Below are 27,726 nucleotides of genomic sequence, written 5' to 3' on the forward strand. Positions count from 1 at the left end.
CCAGGAGTACCTCTGTCTTATCTGGATTAATTTTCAATTTGTTTGCCCTCATCCCCATTACTGACAGCAGATACTGATACTGATACCAATAGCAAAATTGATTGATACTATCACCCCGTCCCCCCTCCTCTAGGGGAAGACTCATTTCTTGCGCTAATCTGCCCGAAATTTCAATTCTCTATTGGACAGTCTTAAATTTTTCGATGTTTAATATCTTTTTATGGGTTGATCACTGTTTTTATAATGGGGGGAGGGTTGGGGTTTGGAGGTTTTTAAATTGTAATTTTTAATTGTTGGATGTTTTTATACTGTTGGAATCCGCTTTGATTCTTTTGTGAAAAAGCGGAACACATTATCATCATCATCATCATCATCATCATCATCATCATCATCATCATCATCATCAATATATTGCTTCAGTACAGCTTCCTTGGAATCAGATCGAAAGGAGAGATAGTCAGGGTCCTCCGCATACTGGTGGCATTGCACGCTAATGTGATGTGAATGAGCCTAGTCTAGTCTCATTCTGGTCTCATGAACCACTTCCTTCCCTTTTCTCTCCCATACAGCTTATAGTGCACATTTTGCTTTTAGTTAACGGCAGCTTTCTGTGTCATCCTAACTGAGAATTGTTGATTTCAACAGTGGTTATTTAATATTAAATGTAGTTATTTAAAAGCAAGCACTGGTTTGAAATTGGCCAGTGTTTCTTTTATAGCTTCCAGTGTGCTAGAAAGGCAGCTTCTTAGTTCCATAAGGGAACATTGTCAATAAATTTTTCCAGGCTTTCTGAACAAAACCCTAGAACAGTCCAAATTCTTAGAGGCTTAATTGATTATAGGTATAGGTCATCTAAGAAAACAACCTCAATTTTATTGTAATCATCTAAAGACAAAATTATTTCACCTACTATATAAGTCTTTTAAATATAGTTTGGTTCTGAAAGATCCGTTTTTGTCTGGAAGGAAATTATACAATAAATTTTTCCTGATTTTTTTTTTAATTGAAATTTGAAACTGCAGGCAAATCAAAAGAATAAATGGAAGCTGTTAAAATGATCTTGTAATATACCAGAACAGGAGGAAATTGTATAAGGAATTAGGAAAAGGGCATTTGCCAAATTAAATGTTTGGAGGTTGCCATAAGTACTAATGTCTTATTAAGCCTGAAATCACCCTCTGTAACTGACAGATTCTTTAAAAAGATCTGACCATGGCTTCCATGGACATGTATTCTTTAAAAAAAATCTGACCATGGCTTCCATGGACATGTGTCTCAATGCATGAGAAACACAAAACTTTTTCAGTGTCAATGTGAACTCAAAACAAAAATTGTGGTAGAAGTTGATAATTTTTAAAATAAACAATAATAAAATGCATACCTGTACTCAGGTACATGCCTGCCCATCCATCCATCCTTTGACTATATAACATGGATGAGCAGCATTAGACCCGGAGGTCCCTGGGACACCCAAGCTGGCACAAATGGTGCCACTTCTTTAACCAGTTTCAAAACTGAGTTTAAGATTATATTGTTCAGGGAAGCATTCCCAGGCATTGTGTGACTGTTTTTCTGACTGTTATCTGATATTTTATTTTATTTGATCTCTGAAGTTCTCAAGCTGTTGCCTCCTTATTTTATCTAATTGTATCTTGTATTACTATCTATTGTTTTATATGTATTTTGTAGAATGTACGCCATTGGCAGGTTTCATTTTTATCAATTTTATTGTCTATATGTACAGCACTATATAAATAATATATAATAATAATAATAATAATAATGGTGGTGGTGGTGGTGGTGGTGGTGCTGCTGCTGCTGCTGGGCCATTCATAGCTCCCCCATTGCTTTCTGTTCTCTAGGTCGGCATTTCAAAGGTCTCTGGACTGTAAGGCCTTGGGCTCCAGCCTTGGGCTTCCTGGTTGCTAATTACTGTATAGCACATTCCGTGACCACAGTCTCAAGTGAGAGACTGAAAAATTATTAAAGTTACAAGCTTGTGTTGCAATAATGTTTGCTTCTTACTTTCAGGTGACTGTTACAACCATTGGCTATGGAGACAAAGTGCCTCAGACGTGGATAGGAAAAACCATTGCATCTTGCTTTTCTGTATTTGCAATTTCATTTTTTGCCTTACCTGCGGTAGGTGGCTTATCTTTACACTGTTTTCACATACTCATTTCATTACCATGCTAGTTTCCTATATATACTTAAAATGAAGTAGGTTACAATGAAATCAGTGCAACTTACTGCAAAAACAAATTATTATAGACATTTATGTACTGGACTATGTACTAGACTCTGTGCTGGTGTGAGCATCTTTTTGGATGCTCCTCATCAGCATGCACATTTCCTGTCATTTCATTTCAGTTTTGTGCCTTGGTAATCTTGAGAGTCACTGTCATGCTCTTTAAAGATCTTGTTCCTTTCAAAACTGAGGGTTTCAAACCAATACTTTTCTGGAGCTCCAGTATAGTGCAAGCATAGGTTTCTTAGTCTGTTCATGTCCAATATGATGTATTCACAGTGTCATAGTACACTGAGCAGATAGAGGTCTTGATACTCATCACTGAGACATTGTGCAGATAAGTCCAGATACTAGTCCAGTATTTGTCTACCATCACCTCTTACCTGTTCTTGCTGCTGGCAGTCAAGCAGTTATGCCTTTTTTGTACTCCATGCATATTCAGTCTCTTGATTCTGCAGGAGGTACATGTCCACCTCAGATACTTTGCAGTGCTCAAGATATTGTTAGATTGGGAGCTAAAGTGTGCAGAAATGCTAAATGGTACTGTTATCAAATACTAGTGGAAAGGTTTAATAGTCCTGGGGTATGATAAATATATAGCCAAATCAATAATTTGTACTCAGGTTTTTAAGAAAAATTTGGTTATGTTGTTGAGTTGTGGAAACAGTTCCTTCATGTAATAACAAAGCAGAGAGGCATTATTTTCTTTCCCTTCTGCAGTTCCTATGGGCCCCCAAATTCAACTCCAGACAGCTAGGAATCCCTCTGGAGCAGATTTTTGGAGGAGGCAGGGAGAGGTCCTATTTTGTGAGAGGAAATTTTTAGACTCATAAGCAGTACCGCCCATTGGATTGAGGGCCTCAACCTGAATGAAAGGTCTGCCTCACCACAACATGACCATCTGTTTAGAGTCAGCTTGAGACTGGTTCTAGACATTTGATGGAATGGGGTTGGCTGATTATTCTCAATATTGCACTCAGGCCAAATCAATTATCTCTATAATTGGGAAATGAGGAGTTGGGAAATGGAGAGGCATTTTATTTTACATGTTGTTATAATTATTTTTGTTTTTAACTTTATTTTACTACACCATGGGTCTCTTTGAGAAAAAGCCTGCCAAGAAATGCAAACTCTAATAAATATATGCCGATATTCTAGATTGACTACTTAGTTGCATATGTGTAACCAAGGCCCTAAGCAGACAGGCAGGATAGCACAGGCCAAACCCATTCTATTCTGTCCCCGTTCCTGATCCAGATCTGTCCCTGGGTGGGGACAGAGATGGACAGGTGTTTAAATGCATACATGCCACCACATCATGGACCCGCTATCATCATGTTCCCTGTACCTGCCTTTGCCATTGTGCCTGCTGAGAAGACTCTCGTTGCAGCCCATAGGATAGAAATGGGGATCTGGCCACTCTCATATGGCCAGGTGCCACCATCTGAGGTCACAGGCTGTGACAAAGGTCTCCTCAGCATAAATAACAGAGGAGGCATGTATGGGGCATACGGGGGATGTCTAGTCTGCCAGCTGTTGCCAAGGAATTTCCTAGAAACTCCACAACAAGCAGCTGGTCTTTTTAGATCAGGTTAAGCCTCCTTTGGGCCAGGACCAGGTCAGATCCACCTGATCCTCATGTATTCTGTCTGATCCCATCCCAGAGCTAATGGCATGCATCATTCAGACAGAACAGTGCAAGGCCAGGGTGGACATGAACCTTTTGGCCCATGTGTGCAAGCCCTAAGTAATGTTTCCTGGGCCAATCTCACGACCCCCCACCTCCAGTCCATCATAGCCAGCAGCAAGATCAGCCAAATGATGTCTGTTCAGCTGCCAGTCAACGCACAATGAGGATGATATTTCCAATCTCCTGCTACCAGCAAGCAGGACTATAGCCATCATAAGTTGGACCCCGGTTGCAAGTCCTTGTCATAGTCTTGCTTGTGTGCCCTAACTAACAACTGAGCAGACCACCTTCATTAATTCCAGCTGCTGGCTATTAATGTGTACTGGGTGGTATTTACAAAGTTTTACCTTCTTACATAGCAGTTACAGATCTGTAACTCTGGTAATTGCAGTACTGAATACCAGGCAATATATTGTTTTGTAGATAAAGAGATTTATAGTTTTTTATGGGTTTTTTGGGCTATGTGGCCATGTTCTAGAAGATTTTCTTCCTGACGTTTTGCCAGCATAGATACCAGCCACAGATGCTGGCGAAACAACTGGAAGAAAATCTTCTAGAACATGGCCACATAGCCCGAAAAACCCACAAAAACCTATGGATGCCGGCCATGAAAGCCTTCGACTTCACATAAAGAGATTTATTTAATAATATATACAGACTCCCCAGACACAATTATGCTGTGATGTCTAGTGGTACCTGAAAATTAACAAGAATCAAGGTCAGAATGACATAGACCTCCATAACCTTCAGTGTTTGAAAGTTTATACCACAATAAATTTATCTTTAAGATGCCAGAAGTGGTGGTTTGGCTACAATAGATTAATGTTTCTGTTCCTATGGAAACAGAAGAACTTTTTGTCTATACCAGTCACAAATCTTTGTATGTTTAGGAAATTTGGCCTGTAAATTTTGGCCCAAAGTAATCTGTATGAATCTTCTCAGTTCCTTTATAAATTGCAGCAAATACACACAGATTTATGCATACACACTTTCCTCACAACCCTACTATATAATAGATTTTAATAGTACTGGATATATATATAAAAACATGTGCAAGAATAATATAAAACTTTTGCACAGTGCAATATACAACACAGCCAATTGTGCAATGTGACTGTAAGTAAGATGTATACTTCAAAGATATAGCTGTGTTAGTCTCTAGAATCAGTATATAGAGAGATCTTGTAGCACCTTTGAGACTAACTGAAAGAAAAAAGTTGGCAGCATGAGTTTTCATAGGCTTTAGTCTACTTTCTCAGATGCATTTGGATGCTCAGATGCTTTTGGACCAAAAGCATATGAGGAAGTAAATTGAAGCCTACAAAATCTCATGCTACCAACTTAAGTTAGGGGTTGTACAGATTAGAAGAAAGGGGCAGCCAGTGACCGCCCCTTTCTCCTCTGTATCATTGCCAAGACAACCACACGGCCATGACAACAATTTGCCCAAAAAGGAGCTGTGAAATGCAGCTCCTTTCGGTGATGCTGCCAAGGCGCCCTTGGCACCCTGGTGCGCATCGATGACACGAGCGCAGTGCCATGATGTGCAGATGCAGCACCATGCTTGCATCATCATGGTGGACCCCGTGTGGATGGGAGGGCACCATACTGGCAGCATATGTATACAGAGTAGGGTTCAGAAGCAGTGGTCGCTGCACACTCCCGAACCCTAGAATCACCACCGGTGTCTACCTGGCCTTAGTTTCAAAGGTGCTACAAGATCTCTATTCAGACAGGCCTTTGTGATGCCCCCGTCACGTGCTAGGGGTTGGCTGAGGGTGCACTGGCCTCACCCCTAGCATGTGATGGGGTGTCAAAATGGCAGCTCCCTGTACACACGGGCATTGCCATTTTGATGCGACGGACGGTTAGGTCCTGGTGCGTTTGTGCCATTGGCGCACTGCGGTGTCACAAATGCGCCGCAAGAAGAACCTGCTTTTTAAGGGTTCTTTTTGCTGCGCAAGGGAGCTGCGTGGTTTGTCCTCTGCAGCTCCCTTACACAGCAAAACAAGGTGTGGATAGACTGCCTTTTTGGGGCAGTCTGTATCCCATCTATATAATCTAAAATGGAGGAGAGATGGCTCCTCAAATAGGATTAGCTGAAATCTGACTAGAGCAGAAGATCAGGCCCCAGTTGTGCATAATTTCATTCTACTTCAAATTTTATTTCCAGAAAGTTATATTAAAATAACAATTCTACAATACAATTGAGTGATTTTCCCATTTAACACAATTTTCTCTGTTCCTCAGGGAATTCTTGGTTCTGGGTTTGCTCTGAAGGTGCAGCAGAAACAAAGGCAAAAACACTTCAACCGACAAATTCCAGCAGCTGCATCTCTCATTCAGGTGACTAAATTCTTCATTGAGTTAAGTGATTCATAATCGCTATGCTACCTTCCTTCCCCAAACATTAATACACAATGGTTTCATGACTGTTGGTCATTGAGTCCACAAATTGCTCTGGGAGATGTCCACATATTTCTCAAGAACTGTTTGGGGTGTCTTTAATATTCATTAGTGGGAAAGCCCTATGGAACTTTCATCTTAGAGCCAGTCTCAAGTCTCTGCCACATCTCAACCCAGAAATGTAAACATTTTAAAAGCTTCTTCAAGCACTTCGGACTTGAACTGATATAGTTCTACATTTTACATAGCTAATGTGCATTTTTCTTTGCTTGATATCTTTATTTTTAAAGAAGCACTCTCATTCAAGCAGTTTTTCAAGGTCTTCGTGGTTAGACATAGCAATGTGGGTGAATTTGTATGTTCTGTTCTTTGTTACTTTCGATTTCTTTCCCTCCGATACATATGTACATTACTTATTTTCTTTTTATAAGAGGCTGTTCCTTTTCTTTTTTTATTAAATAGGGAGCTGTTAAAATTAGTCTCAAGAAGTTTTAGCGGATGGTTGGAATTAATCCATATGAATTTTGGATTCAGTTTGGCGCTCTACAGATGGGCGCAATGGGACGCTGTTGTTACGTGCAAGGGGCAGCACTTCCATATGCCCCTCGCCCCTCACATGTTACGAGAGTGTCAAAATGACGACGCCCTGTACAGATGGGTGCTGCCATTCTGACCAATGGACGCTTAGTGTCTGCACATCGCATCACCATTGTGACGTCGCGAGTGTGCCATTGGTGCACTGTGGTATCACAATCACACTGCAAAAAGAACCCGCTTTTTGTGGGTTCTTTTCACTGCGCAAGGAAGCTGTGCAGTTTGTCCGCTGTAGCTTCCTCACGCAGCAAAACAAAGCGTGGGCAGGCTGCCCTTTTTGGGCAGTCTCTACCCTGCCATAGATTCATTCTAAAAATAAAAGTTTGACTTGTCTCATAACTGCCACAAATTTTTGAAGTCTTGTCTCCATTTCAGTTTTGAAAAGTCCAGCATCCATAGATTAGAGTCATATTTACAAATAAACAGAAATATGTGTCATCTTGTATAAATGAATATTTGCAATTTTGACTGTTTTAATGTGATCCTCATTTTTTTTGGCAATTCAGTTCTTCTTTTGTGCACTTCTAACAAATATTTTAGACTGCCTGGAGGTGCTATGCATCAGAAAACCCGGATTCTTCTACTTGGAAAATTTACATTAAGAAGCCTTCCAGAAATTATCACTTGATGTCTCCTAGTCCCAAACCAAAGAAAACCGGGATGGTGTCGGTAATGACTTACATTTTTGTTTTCCTGTCACATTTTCCATTTGATAAGTTAGTCTTTAAAGCTAGGTTGAAATTGCTTTTCCATTGAATATGTTTTCTTCTACAGAGTAACTTTTCATATCTCTACAAAAAATAAAATAAAAACAATAAACAGGATTTGCATAATAAGTTATACCTCAAGGTGCCATACCTACATCAGAGGTGAGTAAATACCCCTAGGAAACATAATTCCCCCACATGACCTAGAAGGGCTGTTCACATAGAAACACAGAAGCATAGAATTGGAAGAGACCTCAGGGGCCATCAACTCCAAACCGCTGCCATACAGGAATACACAATAAAGACATCCCCAAAAGATGGCCATCCAGGTTCTGTTAAAAAACCTCCAAAGAAGAAGACTCCACCAAACTTCAAGGCAGCATATTCCATTGTCTAATACCTCTTACAGTGAAATCTGTTTTTCTGTGGCATCCATCTATTGTCCTGGGTCCTATTCTCTGCAGCTGCAGAAAACAAACTTGTTCTATCTCCAGGGTTGTCATATCACCTCTTAACCCTCTCTTCTCCAGGCTAAACATACCCAGCTCCATAAGCCTCTCCTCATAGGATATGGTTTACAGACCTTTCATCATTTTAGTCATTATAGCTATGATTTTCTCTGTTTTTCTGCCTAAGTATAATACCTTACATTTCTTTTTGTTGAAATTCATTTTGTTAGATTTGACACAGCTTTCTAATGTATTAAGGTTATTTTGAATTTTGATCCTGGTATATTGAGTACTCCTCCTAACTTGGTGCCATCTGCAGATTTCATAAGCATGCCCTCTATTCCATCATTCAAGTCACTGATAAAGATGTTGAATAGTATTGGGTCCAGGACAGAACCCTGTGGCATCCCACTGGTCACTTCTCTCCTGGATGAAAAAGAATTACAAATCCCCCTTATAGTAGCTTTGCCTAGCCCACATTTTACTAGCTTGTTTGTAAGAATGTCATGGGGGAATCTTGTCAAAGGCCTTACTGAAATTGAGGTGTGCTCCATCCATGGCATTCCCTTCATCTACCAAGATTAGTGTGACATAACGTGTTTTTGAGAACCCCCCTGTTGACTTTTAGTGATTATGACATTCTTTTCTAAATGCTTTCATACTATCTGTTTAATTTTTTTTTGTGGGGTTTTCGGGCTATGTGGCCATGTTCTAGAAATTTTTCTTCCTGATGTTTCTCCAGCATCTGTGGCTGGCATCTTCAGAGAATGCTTTGCCTGGAAAAAGTTGAGTGTATATATATTGTGTGAGCCTGGAAATGGAGGAATGATTTGCATGTGTATTGTTCTGAGCCAAGATGATTACATTTAGTCTGTTGTACTTTGGCCACATCATGAGAAAGCATGAATTATTGGAAAGGCAATGATGCTAGGAAAGGTAGAAGGCAGCAGAAAGAGAGCTAGACCATGTGCCAGATCTTTGGACTCAATTAGACAGGCCATGGGCCTAAACTTACAAGACCTAAGCAGTGCAGTGGTGGATAGGGGAACTTGGAGATGTCTCATACACAAGGTTGCCAATTGTCAAGGTCAACTCGAGGATAGCTAACTACCACAACAAGCCTATCCTTGCTTGCTACTGTGTGCGCGCACTCATACATGTGCCTTCAAGTCACCTGTCAACTTATGGAGAGGATATTAATTCCATATACAGGCATGGGAAACCATTGTCCTACCAGATGGTGTGGACAATAGCTCCTACAGTTATGTACTGTTGGTCCTGCAGGCTGGGGCTCCTGAGAACTGGTTTAAAACATCTGGAAGGCGAAACCTGCTCACCTCTGATATATCTGTTTCTTTCTCTATTTGGGGAATCCCTTTCATGATTTTGAGCTGGTCATGCTCTGTTATCATTAGTACTTGCCACCAAAGTGGAACAATAATCCCATTCCAGAACTTTGTATAATGCCTACCTTAGAAGAATTAAGATCAGCTTTAGCAAGTCAAAACCATATTTTGGTGGCAGGAAGGAAATGCTTGCAGGCATCTTTTTCAAATAAGTTCATATAAAACAATTCTGTTCTTTTGGACTCCTAACGTTCATGTGTAAATATCTGTATTTAATAAGTGTTCTTTATATCTTTAGTTCTGCCTGTTTTAGTTCTGTCCATCACAGTGTACAATCCCCTCATCAGAATTGTTGCCAGGCTTGATGGTTTGCTTGTGAGAGACACAAGATCCTTATAGATGATGACAACTGTCATCATGCCCTGGTCCTCAAATCTAATTTTCTGCTGTACTGAGTAACAAAGTGGATAATGTTGGAACAGTGCCATCCTGCCCAGTTCAACAACCCCAAACCTCTCTTTGTTGCCGTTTCATTGTCTCTTGGTTGTCCCTTTGGGTCTTATCCTAGGATTTGACCTGCTGCTGGTGACCATCATCAGTTCTTGGCTCTGCTTTATGTCTCCACACTACCCAAAGAAATCCTAGGATGGGAGGAGCAGTCAGCCCTAGTCAGCAAATCTGTCCTGGGTTTCTGCAACAGCTATCACAGAATCTCACAGCCAGCAAGTCCACTAGCAATTGTAGTCCAAAAAGTTTTTCAAGATCAGGATAAGACAAGAAGCTCACATAAACCAGTGTCCTGCTGAAAGTGTCATTTAAGGTTCCCTTAATATGTGTGCTTGCTTACTAGTGAAAACTTTGAAGTGATACTTCTTTTCATTACAGCTCCCAGAATTTCCTAGATAACATGCTCAGTAGCCATGATGACTGGGAGATTCTGGGATTTGCAGACCAAAAAGGTAACTTTTCCAAACTCTGAGACAAAGTCCAAGCTGGTTTAAATCAACTTTTCATGTTTCCAGTAAGGAACTTGATTCAAAATTGTGTTTACACCATTACTCTTGAATTAAAGTTTTGACCATTGAAGTGCTTAAATATAATAATATATTGCAAATACAGTATAATTAGAATTCATTTTAGTCCTCATACCATAGGATGTCATCTGCAACTTACCACTGAAGATGAAAACTAGTATGCCAGATCTTTATCTCATGCAGATTCTACTGAAGCCAGTAGTCATTAGCATATATAGCTGCAATCCAATGAATAGTTAACAAATACAGGTACCATGAAAATAACATTAACAAAAATTATTAAACAAATACCCTTTTCTTGGACTTCACAAGTTAAGATTCCCTTCCATCATCAAAGAAATGGAAAGGTAGGGAAAATTACAATATTGGTTTTTGTGGGTTTTTTGGGCTATGAAGCCCGAAAACCCCACAAAAAACCATGGATGCTGGCCATGAAATCCTTCGACTTCAAATTACAATATTATTTTCTTCTTCAATAAACTGTCATTCTAATTTTCTTTCTATTTTGTCAGATGTTTTCATATTTTATCTTGTTGTGACAGGAGTAGCTTCTTATTAATGTGGTTGGTTTGTTGTTTTTTTTTAAAAAAATGAAGATTCAAATACTTGTTCTTATTAGGTGAAAAAGAAGAAATTCAAGTCAGAAAAAGATAATGGATCAACATCTCCTGATAGAATGTTACCTGTTCCACAAATCACATTTGACCATGCTGTGGATGATAGGAAATCTGACAATTTTCACTTGGATCCCTATGATAATTCTGGTAAGAATTACAGTTAGCATTTCTATGAATTAAAGAAGACTATGATTTAACCAGACCCTATTGATATCTGTACGCTAAAGTGATACAACACCTCAATTGGCAAGTTTTTAGTGGATGTTTTACCCTGCTGCCTATTCATTTGAGCTCTCTTCTAAGACATTCCATTCTCTGTGTGTGTGTGTCTGTCTGTTTGTGTGTTTGGGTGAGTGGGTGTGAACAACTTGTTTCAAAATATTTTAGTTCTGATAACAAAAGTCTATATGATCTGGAAATACTTCCTAGAGATAATTCTTCATATTTGAGGATTTTAGATGGTGTAAACTTCTGGATTTGTAGACTTAACACCTTGGTATATTAATCAGGAAGATAACACTTTATCTTTACCTGTTCTTTGGGGATTCTCCTCCATCCTTAGCACTTTTTAATAATCATCTTTGTTTCTGACAACTTTTTAAATAATGCTTACTTCCTTCCTATGCTTAAAACTTCCAGCATTCATTTGAAATCTGTGAAACTGAGTAGATGGAAGCTAAAATGTTTGCTGAAAAAGTCTTAAACCTAACTCTGCTTGACAGTATCCCCCTTGTTTGTTTTGCTGCTGAGTTGTTTTCTGCCCTCCTTGATCCCTCAACAGTAGCTTTCATTAATGAATTACATTCTGATATTTTTTTCTTGTTATGCTTTTTACAACATCCTATTTAAAAACACCTAAAGAACATTTGGTGATAGAGACATCATATATGTAAAATATTTGTGTTTCTTCCTGTATAACTGATACTTTGATATTCTGAAAGTTCAGATCTGTTTACCTTGAGAGCCTGTTTGACAAGTGCTCCTGCAAATAAATGGTAATTTTACAAAATGTGTTGTAGGAAGCAAATATCAATGGGAAATACCACATCTGAATGCATATCAGGTAGAAAGTTCACATGCAATTCTGGACTTCTCAATAGATGATGTAGCACAAAAGATGTTGTAACTCTCTTTCACTGCTTTCTATGCACAACTGACATTAACCTTTCACTGTGATTTTCACCATTTAAAGGGCAATGTAATCTATAAGCAGGTACTAACTCCAGATTGTAAACAAACGGTTCCTTTTCCTTCTGACATCTATTCTCTTTTCCTCCCCTTCTCCCTGTGTTCTGTTCTCTCGAAACTCTTACAAGTATACAGGACAAAAAGGAATGTTTAAATTTTTTGGTAAGTTAAAGAAGCTCTGTTTATCTACAGCATGCAAAACTCCAAAAACTTAGCAATTGTTTGTAGTGGTTCTTTGCTGTTAATTCCCTATGCTGCAGTAGTCGTGAAACAAATGAAAAGGTGCATCCTTTAACATCTGACCATTATCACAATTAAGTTACTATGGCAGAAATGTAGGAAATCTTTATCTAAACATCTTGTTTCATTAACATGATTTATGTTTAATATTCTGCTTTATAGTTGCATTGTAACACATGAATTAATCTACAGTCTTTACTCAATGCTATTTTACCCTTTGCTTATTCACTCACATTAGAAACTATATAAACAAAATATAATAATAGTAACTTGTTCTGTGTTAAATTATTTTTATTTGATAACTGCTCAAAGTATATCATGCAGGCTTATGCATGTTTATTTGGGAGTAGGCCCCACTGTTTTCTACAGGGCTTACTACTATTTAAATGTTTACTAGATTGCATCTTAAAAATCTCAGTTTATTCCTCTTTTCTTTAACTTATTTAGAATGTTATTCTCCTATTTTTGCTATGGCAGGATGAAAAGGGAAGAATATTAGAGCCTGGTATAGCCAAAGCTTAGCTTTTAAGTCTCATGTATGACCTGGAGAAGGTTAAGACTATGTCTGTTTTTCTCATTGAAATCAGAGGGGAAATTATTTGGTGGAAAGTCCCCTTCGTGTGCATATTTCTAAATCATTTAGTTTACTGGAACTGAGAAGTATATCTTACCTAATCAAAATTATATACCATATATACTCAACTATAAGTTGACCTCATGTATAAGTGGAGGGCAAGTTTTGGGGCCAAAATTATGGACTTTGCTATGATCCGTGGATAAGTCGAGGGTAAAATTTAGGGGCATATAGCAAATGATCTAAAGGATGAAGTAAAGCAAAACAGTGTAAAAGAACTTATAAAATTCCAGCAGACATAACTCTTTGTGCTTACTCTTAAGGTTGGATGGATGAGAGAGTAGAAGGGATCAGTGCTTCACACATTATGCTCTTGCTTTTCATTGGGAGATGGTTCCTTCTTTTAAATAAGAGTTAAGATACAGTACTTACATTGACCTGTGGATAAGTCGAGGCAGATTTTTTGGGGTCAATTTTTTTACCTAAATTTCTAGACTTATACATGAGTATATACAGTACATAGAGATTCACTTTCATAAGATTCAGTACCTTATACATGGCCTTCAGTTCTATTTAGGGGGAAATGAATGGAAAAGTGAATACTTTGTTTAATTTAGATTTACTGTAATGTACAGTTTAGGCATAAAATGAGTGGCTAATGTTATATATAGCTGGAAAGGTTTTTTTAAAAAACCAAACAAATGCACACAGTTAAATAATAAAGAATGCTTCACAAAGGCCCTCCTAGATCTTCACAGATCTTGCCATGGGTGACATCTCAAACCTTTGCATCGAGATTGACCAATTTGAAGCTGGGAATGAAGTTTAAATTTTGCCCAGAGGGGAATTGTTACACATTGTTTATATGTCGAAACCCACTCACTGCTTTTTTTAAAAATCCATTTATGTTGGTGTTTTCCTCCCTCTTCCACAATTTGGAGAGGCTCAAAAAATTTATTTGGGATAATAAGCCAGAGTTTTAGAAGTGGCAACTTGGGGGACTGACCCCTCTCCCTATTATTCTCCTTATCAACTATGATGCATTTCCTAGGGAAAGGAGGTGGATGGAATTGGCATGAGAGTAACATAAATAGACAAAACAGATCAGCATACAAAGCTTTTCCTTCCCTGATTAGCACAGAAGAAAGATATCTAGGCAGTCATGAAGATATTACCTTTTCTACAGGTATGGGGGACTTCTAGGTATGGATATAGTATTTACCCCCTTCCCCACTTGGCCCTCTACCATCTCCTCAAGGTAATATGAGCTATTTGATTCACTGATATGGTGAAATAAAACTGGTACAACTTTTGAGTGTTGCAGAGTATAAAAAGGAGACCCTTTGTTGTCATATAGCACTGAAAAACTGTTATGTCTGATGGGTAGAGTTCAAGGATGCAGAAATCCTCTGTTGTTAGTTTAGTTTTAAGTGATATGAAAGAGAAACAGGCCATGTATTGTAGTAGCATTTATGTAATTTTTAAAAAATGATTGATGCGTTTATCACTTCTCTAGTTGACTTTCTCCTTTTCTGTTTCTCTGTCCTGTGCCTTCTGTTTTTTTTTTTTTTTTTTTCCCTTTTCACGTGTTGAATCTCAGTCCGACAGCATTCCTGGTCATCCTTTTCTACAGAGCAGCCGTCTCCCAGTTCTCCCCCTTCTCCAGGTAGAACTTCAACCCCTTTGAGCTATTTCTCTTAAACTCTGAACTGTTAAGGCTGGATTTTGATTCTGATGTAATTTATGGGATGTTTAGTTTTTTCCCCCCTGTCTCAAAGGTATTAAACAAATATGTCTTTACCCAAACACTGACCAAATTTTAATTTTAAGCCATAACAAATAAGAACAACATAATGTCAACAGCAATGTTGTAACAGAAGGATACAAACATGTTGTTATACAGTATGCAAAGGGATCTTATAGCCTCTTTGGGACTAACTGAAAGAAAGAAGTTGGTAGCATGAGCTATTCAGAAAGGACATTGAGAAACTGGAGTGTGTCCAAAGGAGGGCAACAAAAATGGTGAAGGGTCTGGAAACCATGCCCTATGAGGAATGACTTAGGGAGCTGGGGATGTTTAGCCTGGAGAAAAGAAGGTTAAGAGATGATATGATAGCCCTGTTTAAATATTTGAAAGGATGTCATGTTGAAGAGGGAGCAAGCTTGTTTTCTGCTGCTCCAGAGAACAGGACCCGGAACAATGGATGCAAGCTCCAGGAAAAGAGATTCCACCTCAACATTAGGAGGAACTTCCTGACAGTGAGGGCTGTTCAACAGGGGAACAAACTCCCTCGGAGGGTGATAAAGTCTCCTTCCTTGGAGGTCTTTAAACAGAGGCTGGATGGCCATCTGTCAGGGATGCTTTGATTTGGATTTCCTGCATGGCAGGGGGTTGGACTGGATGGCCCTAGTGGTCTCTTCCAACTCTATGATTCTATGATTCTATGATTCATAGACTTTAGCCTACTTCCTCAGATGCATGTTTGGACTGGAGAATCCAGAGACAAACTTCTATAAGCCATTTGTGTGTGAGAATGTCAGTTCAAATTCAAAACCTTTTGAGACACCATCACAGGACTTCTGAAAGTTGCTTATCCAACCTCTCTCTCTCTCTCTCTCTCTCTCTGGTTTATTGACTTATGGTGTCCCTATGAATTTCATAGGGTTTTATTAGGCAAGGAATACTCAACTGTGGTTTTGCCAGTTCCTTTCTCTGGAATATAGCCTACAGCATCTGGTATTCATTGGCAGTCTCCCATCCCTGCTTAACTTTAAGGTCAAATAAGATCTAGTGCCTTTAGGGTATTTAGGCGCTAACCTCTGTTTAAAGACCTCAAAAGAAGGGTAGTCCACCACCCTTCAAGGCAATCTGTTCCACTATTGAACAGTGCTTACAGTAAAAAAGTACTACCTAATGTTTAGTTGGAATCTCTTTTCTTGTAATTTGAATCCATTGATGTGTTCTTGTTCAGTACACATCAGATGGACCCAGTTTCCAATCACTGGTATATGTAGATGTTCTAAATAACAGACAACAAAAGGAAACTATTACAGTAGTCAGTGATGCACAGGTGATCAACCACAAAACTTTCATCCCATTCCTGATTCCCCCTTCCCTTCCAAAGACCTCTTCAGCACCTGAAATACAGCTCTGGAGAGCTTAGTACTGCTCTGAAGCAGGTTTCTGAGTGCACAGAGTGCTAGAGTAGAAAGAGGTGATACCCCTTCCAGGTTTTGCTGGTGTAAAAGATCTATCTGTGCAACCAGTCCCTTGGATTTTGACCAATGAAAAATCTGGATAGAAGAGACAACGATGGTACTTTCACAAGAGATAATTGTACCTGTTCCTGAAAACACTACTTCTAAATTACTGACAAATTAGTGCCAATGAGACATGTGCCTCAGAGTTTATAAGAAAAAAAGGAGGAGGCAGTAAAAATACAGTATCTATGCCAGGCACCAGAAATGGGAAACTGTAACACTCTGACTAACCATAATCTGCCACCAATGGCTGTGTTGGTTAGAGAGTTGTTAAGTCATCTGCATAAATAAATAATCAGTCAATCAATCTGGAGAACCACAGATGCCCACCCTCTGCTGTAATTCATGTAAAATAGAATTTCATAACTGAAAAAGACATTTCCATAACTTTGTATTGAAAATATGTAATTGATTTTATGGCTCCATAAATCAAACACACACACAAGCTGTCTTGTAAAATTTCAGCTTGTTCTCGTTTTAGTTTTTTCCATTTTCTGATTCTGCCCATCCTTTCCCCCTTTTGCAGGGCTTTGTTTTTTTCCTTTTTACAAAATAGCAATTGCATCATTTTTGTTCCTAGCTTTTGACAAGAGAAATAAAATTGTCAGCGGGATGGAAGCCCAATAAACTATATTCTCCAGTGCTGAAAGGCATTCCTGCCTTAATGCAGGTTGTCTCCCTTTCAGCATGTTTCACTACCTCTTCCTTAAATCTTCCTATGTAGATCCTATGTACATCTAATTTCCATTTATTGAGGATGACTAGAAAATAAAATAAAATTGTATTAAAGCCACACTTTGCAAGATCATGGAAATAAAAAAGTACTTTCAAGGATTTTTTTCATCTGTCATTTCCATCACTTTCCACTTCACATGAACAGTTACTAATTTTTTACTGGGTTAGATCAAGGTTTAGTCATAGTTAGAGAAGACCCACTAAAATCATGACTAACTTAAATCTCATTGATGCAATTCACTGATTTTTAAATTCATTCTGAGTCGTTACAACATGGTAGCTCTCTTAGGGTATTTTAAGTATATCTAAATTAGGTACTATTCACAACAGGTTATCTGTTGTGGATGGTACCTAATCTAGGTATACTTAAAATACTCTGAGAGAGCCAGCATAGTGTAATAGTTTGATGATAGGACTTAGCCTCTAGGGCCCAAAACAGATGGGCCAAATAGTGACTTCCAGCTGCTTCGAGGGCGTGGTGTTTAGGACCCCCCCCCCCCAAAGAAGCTGGTAGCTCCTCCAATGCTGCTTCAGTCGCCCTGAAGCTGCCAGTAAAATGAGCTAATTTAATCAGCTCCTGCCAGTAGCCTGTTTGGGACCACTGCGGCAGCTCACTTCAGAAGCAAAGCATACAGTTGTCATAGTCCTGGAGCAATTGCAGCTGGAGCAGCCAGAGATCACTCCTTCCAAGCTTTGGCCCTTGAGATCAGGGTTCGATCCCCATTGGGTGATCTTGGGCAAGTCACACAATCTCAGCCTCAGAAAATTCTGATAGAGTCACCTTAGGGTTGCCATAAGTTGGAAATGATTTGAAGGCGCTCAGTAGCAACAACAACAAAATACTCTTAAGGCATGAGATCCTGCCTAATTTTGGAAACTAAGCAGGAACAGCTCTAGTTAGTACTTGGAGACTGTACTGACCAGAGACTGCCCATGAATACCAGGTGTTCTAGGCTATATTTTAGAGGAAGGAACTGACAAAACCACCTTTGAGTATTCCTCATCTTAAAACAACCCTATGAAATTCATGAGGTCACCATAAGGCTATAGGCAACTTGAAGAAACATACACATGCACATAATGAAATAAGAGGTCATCATAAGCCAACAAGCAACCTGAAAGCACGTACACAGAAATGAATTAAGGGTAAAAGGTGAAATTGTCAGGGGATTGAATTTACATATCACTTTGTGTACAAATAAGAGATAGGCACTTTGACAAGTAATAGGAGCAGGACAAGTAAAATGGTGGTGGGCACCTCAGGGTGGGTGGAAGGCACTGAAAGTTAGTGATCTCAGGAAAGACATCCCTTTACACACACTCCTGTTGTACACCTCTGCAAAAACGTACCTATGCTTGAGTATCAGACAGTTATTCTGATGCAAAACACCAAGAGGATTCCAGTCTTGTATCCTGTAGTACATCTTATACTATTAGAGTAATAAGACCTTAAGGCAATGTATATCCAGATTGCCTTAGCCACCATTTCATTGGCATGACGTAAGACTCCGTGGCAATCATTTCCCACTCCATCCCATCCCTTTCTAGCACAGAGCTTTGATTAAGGACGGATGTGCAATGAGAAGGACACATTACTCATGAGCACTTTCTCTGGATAATTCTTACCATGAAGAATGTAATGCACTGCCAGTAGTGCATGAAGTATACAACTTCTGCTTGAATGAAAAAGGATACTTGATATCTTGTGTCCACTAATTTGAGGAATTGTACTACAGTCGTCCCTTCTGAATCGTGGGGGATCCATTCCGGACCACCCTCTGCAAGAATCTGAAAACTCTCCAATATTGTGGTCCCATGTATTTCAGTGGTCGGGTGCGTGCACCATTTTCCCCCTCCCTGCTCACCGTCTGCAAAGAGCGAGGTTGCAGATTCCAGGACCACAAAAAGGGTGGGATGACTGTATTATATTCTGTGGCTTTGGAGCAACTTCAAGGTCCTTTATGTCAACCTATGTTATTCTTCATCTAAGTCCACAGCGCTAATAGGAATTAGTGGAAGATCATCTCTAGTCATGCAGTCCAAGGAATGGCTTTTCCTCTTTTCCATTGAAGTTTTGTCAAAACACCATCCATTTTCCACTTTCACACTCCTGCTTGTCTGTTGCATTCATAATCTGCTTTCCAAGCTCTATGTAAAGAGCTTGGACACCATCTCTGTGAGAAAAACACAGAGGTTATCCTTCATGGCCAAGGGGAGATTTGAACTTGGGTTTCTCACAGTTTAGTACACTGGCCATACCAAAAACACGGTACAGTATTTCATGATAGTTGTATTAGGTGGAAATGTCTGGCATACCATCAAGATAGCATTCAATATTTTTTTAAAAAATATATTTTTAATATGTGATCGCTCATATAAAATAATGTTTTTGAGGGTTCTTGGTTCTGCTTAATATTTTGAGTATGCTTCCATCCAAGTCCACAAAATACTACTTTCTATATAAGAAGAGATCATTTTTATCCCTTAAGTATTATCATATCAGATTTGTTAGGGGAAAAGCAATAAATCCCATAATCTTCTGTTCTTTGCATATACCCTAATCCCATTTAACATACTTGTGGCATTATAAGCTTTTTTCTGAGTTTGCCTTTTTGTTATTTTACCCATACTTTCCATTGAGGTCTCTGAAATATCTTAGGTATTGCCCTTAAAATATATATGCAACAGAATGATTTAACCCTTACCTGCCTGTTTCTTTTCCACAGTGAAAAGGAACTCTCCATTTTTAGATGCAAACACAGGACCATTCATTAGGACTAATAGCTTTGCTGATGAACTTGACCTGGAGGGTGAAACACTGCTGACCCCAATAACACACATCTCACAGTAAGTCTTCCAAATTCTTCTACCATCAGACAAGTTTAATCAGTATGTGCTAGAACAAGCAAATCTGTAATTCAAGAAATACTTCAGTTATTGGCAAAACATGATCCCAGGTTATGGGTTATATCTAACATCTAGATAGTATTCATTTAAAAATATTCTTGAGTATAATGAATGATCATTCTGCCTGTAGAACTAGTTTGTTTTTTAGGTAATGCCTAGCATTAAATCTGGTGTTCCACATTTCAGTGAAAGGTCTTCTTATTCATTACTGAATAACTGGATATTCTTTTCATATTTATTTTATAATGTAGATAGAGGTTGAGTCTCCCTTATCTGAAATGGGTGAGACCAGAAGTGTTTAAGATGTTCCATCACATAATGTGATATCTTAGAGATGAAACTCAAGTCTGAACGTGGGAATTCATTTATGTTTTCTTAAAAATTTTATACACAGAACCAGCAGGTAATTTTATACAGAATGTTTTCAATAAATTTGTGCATAAAGCAACATTTGTGCACACCGAGCCATCAGAAAGCAAAGGTGTCACTATCTCAGCCACCCAGGTGGACAATTTGGGATTTTTAAAGATTTATTTATTTATTTAGTATTAGTATTTTGGATTTCGGAATTCCAGATAAGGGGACTCAACTTGGGCTTGATTGGGCTGCCAAAAATGCAATAAAAATAAAATAAAAATGTTAAAAAGAAGAAGAAAAAGAAAACATCCAGAAGCAGTCAGAAGTCCATTTCAGGTTTTGTAAAATGGATGTTTTTTTAATGATGAACAATGAGTGAGGCTTATAGGAGCATTACTTTTCATTTCCTTGTTCGAAAAAGAAAATGGAAGATTGCCAAATAAGGATATTCTGTTAAGTGCTGGAAGATTAGAAATAGTGAAATGGAAAACTTTAGAAGGTCTTCCAGTACAAAAGTAGATAAATAGAATCTGGTCTATAGCACTATTAGAAAATCTGACATATAAAATGATATTAGCAAAAGGAGAAATCATAGAGGATAATTTTGAAGTGATCTGGAAGGCCTTTGTTACGCTGTGTGAACTCTAGATTTAAACCATTATTTAATTAAACTTTTCCCCCCCTGAAAAAGTGTATTTTGGTTGTTATTGACAATATACATCCCATTTGTGAATCCTCTCAACATGATTTGGAGATATGGTGATAGACAGTGAGGGTTATTAATGAAGATTATTAAGGTGGGGGGAGAGGAAATTGAGTGATACTATAAGGTAAAAGATATTTGTCATGGGAGAAAAATTTAAAAATAGGGGGGCATGCAGTGGGGCTTTGCCACCTTTTTAAAAGGTGAATTGCCATTCGACAGGTTGCCTAGGAAGGGCAATGTAATCCTTATTTGACTAGAAAAGAAGGGATCTGGGGAGTCTAAAAAGTTCATGGGTTCCAAAGACAGTAGTGGCACATGGCCTCAAGACTGTTGACTGGTTTAGGCTGTTCTTCTGTTGAGCAACATGTTATGTTGTGATTGCATTGCTGATGTCCCTCTTAAAGTGTTCAATGGAAGAGAATAAAACAATTCCTTCTAAAGCATCAGTGGCATTGCAAATCATGTATGTCAGATGCACAGACACATACAGTTTATTTCGTACAATTGTGTCTTAAGCATGATCAGTTGAAAATCCACCTCAACGTTCTGTTAAAATATCTGTGCAATATTTGATTTAAGTTTGCTACATTTTGTATGTATCCTTATCAGCATGACAGTCTATCTATATATCTATCTCTCTGCCTATCTAGCTAATACACAATCACAGAAGTGTAGATTTAGCACAGATTGCACAATTTGCAATATGATAAAAACCCATTGCCTGTTATTAATCTTTGGCTAAAGAAAGTCTTAAATTGTCATAATAAAGAAAGATTATTTATTTTCAAAGATAATCCATAGATGAATGTTTGTGATGCTCTTGTAACTTTGACTTAGAATATTCCTTTCCCCCTCTTTCCTAAATAGCTCTGTGAACCAATAGCTCTTCAGAGTTAATAAGCTAGGATGGTAGAACTCATGATACAAGTATTTTAAAGCACTTTTTTGGCCGGTCCCAAATATATTTAACCAATTCATATAACCAAGATTAAAATATTCGATCAAAGGCAGCTTCGTTTCAGGCTGGAAAATTGGTTCATGCTCTATAAGACACATATAAGCATGGAGAATATTTTATAGCCTAGCTATATAATACAGAAATGTTTAGTCAGAGAGGAAGGACTGCAGAATCAGTACGAATAATGTGCTGTTGAATCTTGGACTGTAGAACTGCATATAAATTAATTTGCCCCAGGGACCATGAAACTGAACAAGTATATGTATATAAAAAAACACCCATGCTTCCATAACCACAAAGGCATGAGTAAGGGCCACTGTGTGAATTGGAGGCATGCACTTGGCAAAATACAGCTTTCACCTGAGAGCGTAAAATTACTTCTCTTTGACAAGCTACATAAATCACCTGGCAAAAATATTGGTTACCTACTGTACTATTAGGAAGCTTGCCTGGTAAGAGTCAGATTAAGGAATGTGTTTAAAATCTCTGTTTCCACTTAGTTTGGAAGGACAGAGAAGCTTTTGCAAGTGGTGCTTGTTTATTTCATCACAAGTATGGCAGGAACATCCTATGGGACCAGGAGCCGTAAACCAGCAGCAGGCTGCATCTGAATTAAAGAAATAATACAGCTTGACATCAGAGCAGTGGAGGATAGGGAGTCTTGGAGGTGTCTCATCCACAGGGTCACCAGGAGTCGGAGTTGACTCAAGGGCAGCTAACAACAAATGATCCATTTTCCAGAAATGTGCTAATTTCCTGTTTGCAATGAGGTTTTCATCCCCTCCCCCCCATATATTCTTTTATACATTGGGGAATATTCTAATGATACATCTCTTTATTTGTCTGTATTCTGTCTTGGTATTATCCTTTCTTGCTCTTCACTCTAGGGCAGGAGTGAGCAAAGTATAGCCTGTGAGTTCTTTCAGCTTTTTGACCCACCCAAATAGGGGAAATACAAAATTGTACCCCCCAGAAGCCTCTATGGTGCATGTTTTGCAACTTTACATAATTTCTTCCCAATGTCTGTTTTAGGCCAAAGAGAACATGAGTGATCACTTCCATTTTCTATTTAAAAGAAAAAAAGAAAAGAAAAGAAGAAGACATTCTCAGGGTGGCACAGAGGAGCAATCCACCATGATTGGGTTAATCCCCACATGCCTTCCCGACTAGGCAGGACCCACTTTTTCTTTCATTTACAATTGTTAGGACTCCTTCCTTCTTCTGTCAGTTTTACATTTCCTGCCCTGCCAACCTGATGTGGTTTTTCCCGTCTCTTATTCTGTTAGAGTAGTATTTAAAATGTTTAGAAAGTAAATTAGTAGGAATAAACAATGTAAAAGAAGGCTAGAGAGGAGAATACACAGGAGGTTAAACAACAACAGGCAGAGATTTTTAAAAAACCCAAAGGGTATTCCATTTCCCAGTGGCCAGACCAGCTAACCAGGGGATGTGAATAAATAAAAACCACTTCTGCCCAGATGACCTCTGCTGAGCAGATCTCTGAGGATACAAAATAAAAACAGAGTTCAGAAAGATATTCTAATCTACTAGTGAGAATGAGGTGGAGGATTTGAAATTGACTTATGAGAGATAGAGCATTGAAGATGGTGAACATAAACAAGGCTTTGCAGTTAAGGACATTTCTGATCTAACACAGCAGTCTAAGAGGCATGCTAATCATGAAGACCACTTCTGTTAGTTTGGTAAAACAGGAGAGGAGCTCTGCAACAACAGCAAAGTCTCCAAAAACCTCTTTGGACTGACAGACCCTTAAAATCACTACTGCTGACCATTTTAAGTTAGAGAAGAATGCTGCTGCAGAAGAGGAGTCTCCAAGGGTTGTCTTAAACCGCCATTTTGAAATTGCTGATTCCAAGCCAAGGGCTGTAGCTATGTCAATACACAGCTGCATAGTTGGAGCAGGCTTGATCCCTATGGTGTCAAAGTAAGTTGATCCTCCAAATGGGGACATGGGAGCGAAGGAGCTGCCTAAGGGGAACTGTTTAAGTTACACAGTAGTTCTCTATATTTCTAGTGATTTTATTAGTTACTTAAAGAGAATGTTTAGAGATGTACTAACTGTAAGTTATATTGAATATGAGAAGCAAAGGGAGTTGCATTGCCACACTGAAGAGAAGTCAGGTGATATGCTACTAGAGTCAAGTGAATTAGAGGTCTAAGATATATCCCTCTGAGAATATTTCTAGGGTGGGGGTAAATAAGATAACCACAAATATTACAACTTCTGATCTTAACAGCATGGTTAGAGGGGCTCTTAATAAAGAGGTGAATGCAGTGCTAACCAGTTGCAGCAGCGAGGCAGGGGCTGAGATTAAGGAGTTTAACAAGATTAATCTAATGAATTTGAATGTAATGAATTTTATACCATTTGATTGACAGTCACATATAAATACATTAAAGATGATGAATTTGACAGGTCAAGGAATTCAGCAGCACAGCAAACCAGTCCTACAAGGCAAGTATGATAGGCAGAATTTTGAAAATGTAAGGATTAAGAATGAGAATTTAATGGGTAAAAAAAGGAAAATTACTGAAGTAGACTTTACAGATTTCTTTACAGAAATAGTGGGCAGTAATAACAACTGGGATGATAACCTAGAAGATGAAGATGTAGTGACAGAGGAATTTAGTTATTCTGATGGGGAGGAAAGAAAGGAAGTAAATTCAAATAGATTATTTCAGAGTGACTCATTTAGGAGTTTATTGAGGAGAGTGTTGTAGACGTTAGGATTAAATGACTGAAACAGGAGTTCTAAATAAGATGGCTCTAATGGTAAAGGCAACAGGGTAGCATCAGTTCTCAAGAGACAGGTACATCTGGGGCTGAGGTGATATACCTTTATCGGAGATGTTAAAAGAGTTAATTGAAATGGAATGTGGAACTTCATTAACACCAGGAGGTTTTTAGGATATAGTCAGAAACGTTATTCCTTTGATAAGGCAGAAGTGGAGTTTCTGAAAGTCCCAATGATGGGGCAATTCCAGATCTTGTTTATGGAGCCGTTGCCCCATGTGAAGAACATTGAGTTCTTGAGGAAGTTGCTGAGGAAAGAGTAAACAGAGCTCTGAGAAAGGCTCATGAGGCCTTGGCATTAACAGTGGTGGGGTACAGCCACGCCACAGCAACCAAATTGTGCAATGCGGCTATGTGAGAAAAAAAGGAGCACTGAAAAGTGGCTCCTTTTTGTGCCATCGCAAACTGCTGGCGACGGCACAAGTATGTCACTGCTGCACGGCTCCATCTGGAGGCTGCGCAACAGGGACATCATCATTATGCACACCGTCTATTCGGCGCCATGCAGCAAGGACACCCTCGTCACATGCGAGGGGTGAGGGAAGTGTGGGCGGATTGTCCCTCGCATGTGACGAGGGCATCCTTCAGGGCCCATCTGTACCGGGCCTATAAGATCTTCAGTAGCAGCATCAATGCTTTCTTGAGCAGCTGGGTTATGGAGTGTTTGAGACAGGGCACACAATATAAACTATCTGGAGATAAAAGCAGTGTAGTTGGCTCTGCTCAATTTTGTGTTAGTAGTACATGTTCATGTTTAGGCAGATAAGATGACCGTCCAAGCACATATCTGCAACCAGGGAGGTTTGTGCTCACTCACTATGTACTTGAAAGCAAAATCACACAGATTGTTTAGATGAGCTGAGAAAAATCTCAAGTTAATTTCAGCAGTGTATCTCAAGAGCAAAGTAAATGTTCATGTGGATTGCTTAAAACAGAATAGAGTGCAACCAGGAGATTGGACACTGAATTATGCAGTTTTTGAGCATTTAAACAATTGTTTGGGGCCATTTCAAATAGCCTTGTTTGCTTCTGCAAAGGATTTCAGATTAAGGCCTTTATTTTCAATCATTGGAAGCAAAGATGCAGAAGCTATTGATACACTGGTGGTTCTGTGGCCAAACAGCTGCTATTATGCTTTCCCACCTGTGCAGATACTGCTCAGGGTACTTCTCAAATGGCAAGAAGAGAAACCATTGGTGGTACTGATTGCACTGTATTGGCCCCTTCAGGCCATGGTTTCCCTACTAGTACAAATGCCAGTGGTGCCTCTGTGGAGGTTGCCAAAACATCCAGACCTATTAAATCAGTGATCAGTCAGTCACCCAAATCTGGATTAGTTAGACCTAGCTGCTTGAGTTTTGAAAAGAAAACTTTAGAGTTGCAGGTTTTTTCATGAAAAGTAATTGACATTATTTTGTCATCTAGAAGAAAGTCAACTCAAAATATTTATAGAAGGACATGGAAAATGTTTGAAAATGGGTGTACTTCAAATAATTTGAACATGAGAGGAGTAGATGTGAAGCATATCTTGCAGCTACTACAAGAGGGCCTATCGAAGAGGTTGAGGCCAGAGTTGTGAGTGTTTCTTTGCATACACACTCTCATGTTAAGTGATTTTAAGGGGTGCAACAATTATAACATATCCTACTGCACATTGTTTCACTACATGGGATTTAAATTTAATTTTGAACAGACTTACCAAAATTTGAGCAAGAGAGATTAATACTGATTTTGGACCCGAGATTTTTACCTAAGTACATTCCAGAAAGGGGAGTAATGGAAGCAATTTATTTGCCTACTTTCTGTCCATGTCCATAGCATCCAGTGTAATATAAATGGCATACTTTGGATATAGGAAGGGTTTATATAAAAAGATATTTACAATTTAAACACATAGAAGCTTTATTTATTTCACGTTACTGTATTAACAAATGATAGGTCAAAAAGCATCTAAGACTGTGCTTGCTAGATGGATTAAAACATGTATTCATTTGTACTGTGATTATGACAAGTCAAGGATATAGTCAGTTTGGCTTCATTCAATGAGGTCTGTGGCTTCTGGTATCTGCATCTGGTTCGGAAAAGCCAATGACCTTTATTAGGCATTTTAGGTTGGATAGATATACATCAGCTCACACTACTTTTGGTAGGACAGTGTTCTGGTGATAGTATCATAGAAAGTTTTAGTCCCACCCATTATTAGAGTCTTGAGTATGTTACTTCTCTGTGCCATCTCAAGAATGAGACGTTGGCGTTAGTCATTCTGAAATGGCAAGGGGAGCAACCCACATCCACCTAGGATAAAAAAAGAGAGGTGAGAATAAAAAATAAACAAATAGAAGTAGGAATTGCATTTACAGACTTAGGCCCGAGACACACCGGCCAAAAGTGGTGTGCCAGTGCTGAAACTAGGGTTCCAGAGCACTCAGCAACCACACGCTCCGGAATCCTAGTCTGTATGGGTGGCGGCATCATGGCAGCATCCTGTCCACACGGGCACCGCCATGATGATGTCACTGCCGCACAGCGTCTGTACATCACTGCACGTTCCGTACATCATGAGTGTGCCTTATTGCAGCTAAGATTTTCTATTTATTTAGTTACTCTCTTTTACCTGATCATATTTATTTCTGTTGGCATACAGTTGTCACAGCTGTTACCACAACTGGGTGGTTTAGTGTTACTGTGAACACTAATCAGATTCATTGTAAGTGTTGCTATGTCCTTACCTTGTACAAAAGAGTATGAACTAGGGAGCATCCCGTAAAATCCACAAGAATAAAAGGAAACCCATCTCAGGATGCTTTAAAAGTTGTCATTTATTAGTTTAAAATCTTACTAACCTTTTCATCCACCAAGGCCCAAGAACTAGGCCAAAAAATGCAGAGCACAGC

General features: G+C 38.9%; 1 protein-coding gene across 1 annotated transcript in view; it reads left to right on the plus strand.

The window, feature by feature from the left end:
• The window catches only part of KCNQ1 (potassium voltage-gated channel subfamily Q member 1), a 462,809-nt gene that overhangs the window by 166,994 nt on the left and 268,089 nt on the right, over positions 1-27,726 (plus strand). The window contains exons 7-13 of the mRNA XM_042445270.1: positions 2,032-2,142; positions 6,189-6,284; positions 7,479-7,607; positions 11,094-11,238; positions 12,415-12,441; positions 14,694-14,759; positions 19,816-19,936. Coding sequence (XP_042301204.1) covers positions 2,032-2,142; positions 6,189-6,284; positions 7,479-7,607; positions 11,094-11,238; positions 12,415-12,441; positions 14,694-14,759; positions 19,816-19,936 — 695 coding nt within the window. The remainder of the gene's footprint in view (positions 1-2,031; positions 2,143-6,188; positions 6,285-7,478; positions 7,608-11,093; positions 11,239-12,414; positions 12,442-14,693; positions 14,760-19,815; positions 19,937-27,726) is intronic.

Source organism: Sceloporus undulatus, chromosome 1 (assembly GCF_019175285.1).
Source record: "Sceloporus undulatus isolate JIND9_A2432 ecotype Alabama chromosome 1, SceUnd_v1.1, whole genome shotgun sequence".
Lineage (NCBI taxonomy): Eukaryota > Metazoa > Chordata > Lepidosauria > Squamata > Phrynosomatidae > Sceloporus > Sceloporus undulatus.